This window comes from Apodemus sylvaticus, chromosome 14 (genome assembly GCF_947179515.1).
Source record: "Apodemus sylvaticus chromosome 14, mApoSyl1.1, whole genome shotgun sequence".
NCBI lineage: Eukaryota > Metazoa > Chordata > Mammalia > Rodentia > Muridae > Apodemus > Apodemus sylvaticus.
In genome coordinates, this window is record NC_067485.1 from 6,592,286 (window position 1) to 6,596,049 (window position 3,764).

Sequence of the window (3,764 nt, forward strand, 5' to 3'; positions counted from 1 at the left end):
ACCTTCCCACACCCTTGGGCCTCAAGTCTCTTGAGTGCTAGGTGCATCTTCCCTCACTGAGGCCAGTCCAGGCAGTCCTCTGCTGTATATGTGCCAGGAGCCTCATATCAGCTGATGTATGCTGTCTGGTAGCTCAGTGCCTGAGAGAGCTCAGGCGTCCAGGTCAGTTGAGACTGCTGGTCTTCTCATGGGGCCACCCTCCTCCTCAGCTATTTCCTCCTACTCTAAACAACTTTATTCAACTTTGTTTTATGCTTATGTGTGTTTTATCGGTTTCATTTGTGTGTCTCATGCTCAAAGAGGCAAAACAATAGTATATTGTATTCTCTGAAACTTTAAAGACAATTGGGAGCTCCAAGTGGGTCCTGGGAACTAAATTTAGGTCTTCTACAAGATCAGTACGTGCTCTTACCTACAAAACCAACCCCTTCCTAAGTATTTTGTGAGACCCACCTAGGTCCAACTTAGATCCTGAGGAAGTATCCTGGGGTCTGTATTTCCACCAACAGACATTAGACTTGAATATGATGACTCATACTGCTCCAGGGTGTTTCTTGTTCCAAGTCAAAGTCATGGTTCAACTGAAAAGCTCAAAATTACCTAGAACCACTTATTCTTAAACAGCCCACAAAGCACAACATCAGGGTACTAAACAAGCAAAGGACCTCAGTGCTCATTTCCAACCTTTCTCTAAAACGGACTCTGGCAAATCTCCCCCATAGTCCACTGCAGCAATCCACACTTCATCCTTCAATTTCGAAATGCCTGTAGTCCTAGAGCCTAGGGCCCAATGGTGTCATCAACACAGCCAATCAAAAAGACATTAGGACTTATGGGTGGTGCTTAGTAGCTAGAAATTAGAGATTTAAAGACTGAAGGGTGTGCAGCTCAGCTAGATTCTGGATCTCTGGGAAACTCTGAAGAGCTGAATCACTGGAGTGCAGCGCACAGTGTTGGACATCGCAGGTAAGGCCCTGGCTCTGCCAAAGCAGATTGGGAACTGGAGGAATGCTGTGGAGAAATTCCCTGCAGAATGAGAAAAAATCTTACCATCAGGAGCCTTGGTGTAGAGATGCAGAGAAGGATGAGTGGAAGATCCAAAAACCCAATCAGGCTACTTTATGCTAGATCTCTGTGAGTCCAAGTCTGAGCCTGTCACAGGAACGTGCCGTTTGGTCCCCTGAACAATGGCAGACACGCCTAGTACTTCCCAGTTAGGGTCACTTTTCCCCATAGCAACACAATTTAAATCTACTGTGCAGAAGGAACACCGGGCAGCATGCTCCTGACTGACCTGGCGCCTTCTGGGGGAGTTAAACAGAAGACCTAGAAAGTCATGAGCTGAGAATCCTGGGAGTGGTCTTCTTTTTACCTGACTACATGACCTTGTGAACCCCTTCCTCTCTGTGGCAGTGAGTGGGGATTCGGGAGGCACAGTGACAGTGGTGTGTCAGGGGGATCAACAGATGCTGTCATTCCTAGGTTGTCCAGGAAGGGCAGACTAAACTTATCATTAAGGTGGGAGGGTCCAAGACATAGGGTAGCTCCTCCTGTGTAATAGGCAGGAAGATGATGTTCAATGTCCCTCAGCTCTTGAAGTTTCATTAGTCTTTACAAATCCTAGGCCAGCTCTGCCTTCAGTCCTCAGTTGCAGCATTAGCTTTTGGGATCATATGAACCTCCCTCTGAAAACTGAAGGTCACACTACTTAACTATTTCTATCCCTAGAGCCATGAGCAGCTACTAACAAATACCTCAATATATTTTCTGCAAGTAAAACACATCTTTAGCCTTTTCCACATTGTTTAGATAAATACTTGGAATAGTTCAATCTTGATCTACCATGTGTGCCTTAATTTCTCACTTTAAAAAATTAGTTTTGAAATATTTAGACAGAGATTTCACCTTTTTGCCTCTAGGAACTTGAGACATGACTCCTAGAGTATTCCTAGTTATCCTGTGCCTGGGAGTGGCCTCAGCTGCTGTAATCCCTAACCCCAGTTTGGATGCTGAATTACAAGAGCAGAAGGTAACATATGAGAAAACTGACAGGCTGGATGGTCACATGGGAACTGTCCAAAGGGATCTCAAAGAGAATAGACCTTGCTATTAGGAGTATATAGGCCCATATACAGTTACAAAACCCAGACACTATTATCGATGCCCACAAGTGCTTGCTGACCAGACCCAGATATAGCTGTCACCTGGGAGGCTCTGCTAGTGTATGACAAGTACAGAGGGGGACACTCTCAGCCAGTCATTAAACTGAGCACAGAGTCCCCAATGCTAGAGAAAGGACCCAAGGAGCTGAAGGGGTTTGCAGCGTCATAGGAGGAACAACAATATGAGCCACCCGGTACTCCAAGAGCTCCCAGGAACAAAACCACCAACCAAAGATTTCACATAGAGGGACTCATGGCTCCAGATGCATAGGCAGCAGAGGATGGCCTTGTTGGACACCAAAGAGAGGAGAGGCCCTGGGTCCTGGAAAGGCTTGATGCTGCAGTGTAGGGGAATGCCAGAACAGGGAAATGGAAGTGGGTTGATTGAGGAACAGGGGGAGGGGAGATGGCTTAAGGGATTTTCCAGGGGGGAGGGGGGAGACCAGGAAAGGGGACAACATTTGAAATGTAAATAAAGAATATATCTATTAAAAAGGAGTATATAGGCATAAAAGAGATCATAGGGGTCAACAAAAGAGTTGCTTAAAGTTGTGAACTATGAACACAAGGTGGCGAGCATTTCTGAAATGCAGAGTATACAGAATGGGTAGCTATGGTATACTGAGATCCCTCCCCATGGCCCCTCTTCAGCTGTCACAGCAAATCTACTTGGTCAGCCTGAGTGTAGAGTTAATATGAAGGAAATACTGTCACTTACGTTCATTTCTAGGATAAAGAAGAACTCAAAAGAATAGTGTGGGACGAGTTTATTGTCAAACTGCACAATAGTGAAAACGACCAGGACAATGACTACGACATAGAAATGAGTGCCTCGGGTCAGATGGTAAGCATGTCTTGGATGGCGTAACTCTGTTTCTTCACTTCAGGTCTTTAGAGTTAGTCTGTCAGTTTCCAACTCTTGTTTGCTTTTCCCATGAAGACTGACGAAGAATACATGAAAATAATGACTAACATTTTACACCCGATGTTTGGAGAGGAGCAAACGCAGCCAGGTGGTGATGTCCTGGACTTGAGGATTTGGCAGAGTGGCGATGAGATTCCTGTACAGGATCAGGTATGACAGTATCACATTCCCACCCTCAGCTATGCACAGGGAAGCCAAGAAGGAACTGAAATTCTCACTTATGTCAGCTGTGGGACAACATGCAGTCAACTGCTCTATAAATTATGGCTGGAGCTGATATGTGGTTGGAGTTGACTACTTTTCCTTCTTGCTCATGGGACGTATACTACTTGCTGAGCTTTAGACTTGACTACTGCCCTTGAAGGGCAGAAGTTCCAGGGGAGGTACTATGATAAAGCCACTGGGCTACATTTTTCTAATTAATGTGACATGTGCTTTCCTTCCAGCCAGAGTAACATGAACAGCATAATAAAGTTAGGCAAAGAGTGAAATAGCCACTGTGCCATTGTCTAAGAGATGTCTGTCCCAACATGTGAACTGCCTGATGGTGAAAAAGAAGATCTGAACTTCAGGAAGGAGAAGCAAAAACAGCAGGGGCCTCGAAACTCAGTAGCCAGCCCCCGGCTTGTGGGATCCTACACTCAAGTCCCTTAAGATCCATACTGTAATATGAACTC

At 45.5% G+C, this 3,764-nt stretch overlaps 1 protein-coding gene across 1 annotated transcript; it reads left to right on the forward strand.

Annotated features, from left to right (window-relative positions):
- Positions 1-1,930: 1,930 nt before the first annotated feature.
- LOC127664922 (trophoblast-specific protein alpha-like) lies at positions 1,931-3,764 on the forward strand. Its single transcript, XM_052157200.1, has 4 exons — positions 1,931-2,029; positions 2,893-3,006; positions 3,103-3,237; positions 3,534-3,764. The coding sequence occupies exons 1-4, from the start codon at positions 1,931-1,933 to the stop codon at positions 3,540-3,542; spliced, it is 357 nt and encodes a 118-aa protein (XP_052013160.1). The 3' UTR covers positions 3,543-3,764.

Excerpts from the sequence above, each read along its gene's own strand:
- LOC127664922 (XM_052157200.1), top strand. The coding sequence starts at position 1,931 with ATGACTCCTAGAGTATTCCTAGTTATCCTGTGCCTGGGAGTGGCCTCA. Across the intron at positions 2,030-2,892 it reads CTGAATTACAAGAGCAGAAG|GATAAAGAAGAACTCAAAAG; the intron begins GTAACATATGAG and ends GTTCATTTCTAG. Across the intron at positions 3,007-3,102 it reads TGAGTGCCTCGGGTCAGATG|ACTGACGAAGAATACATGAA; the intron begins GTAAGCATGTCT and ends TTTCCCATGAAG.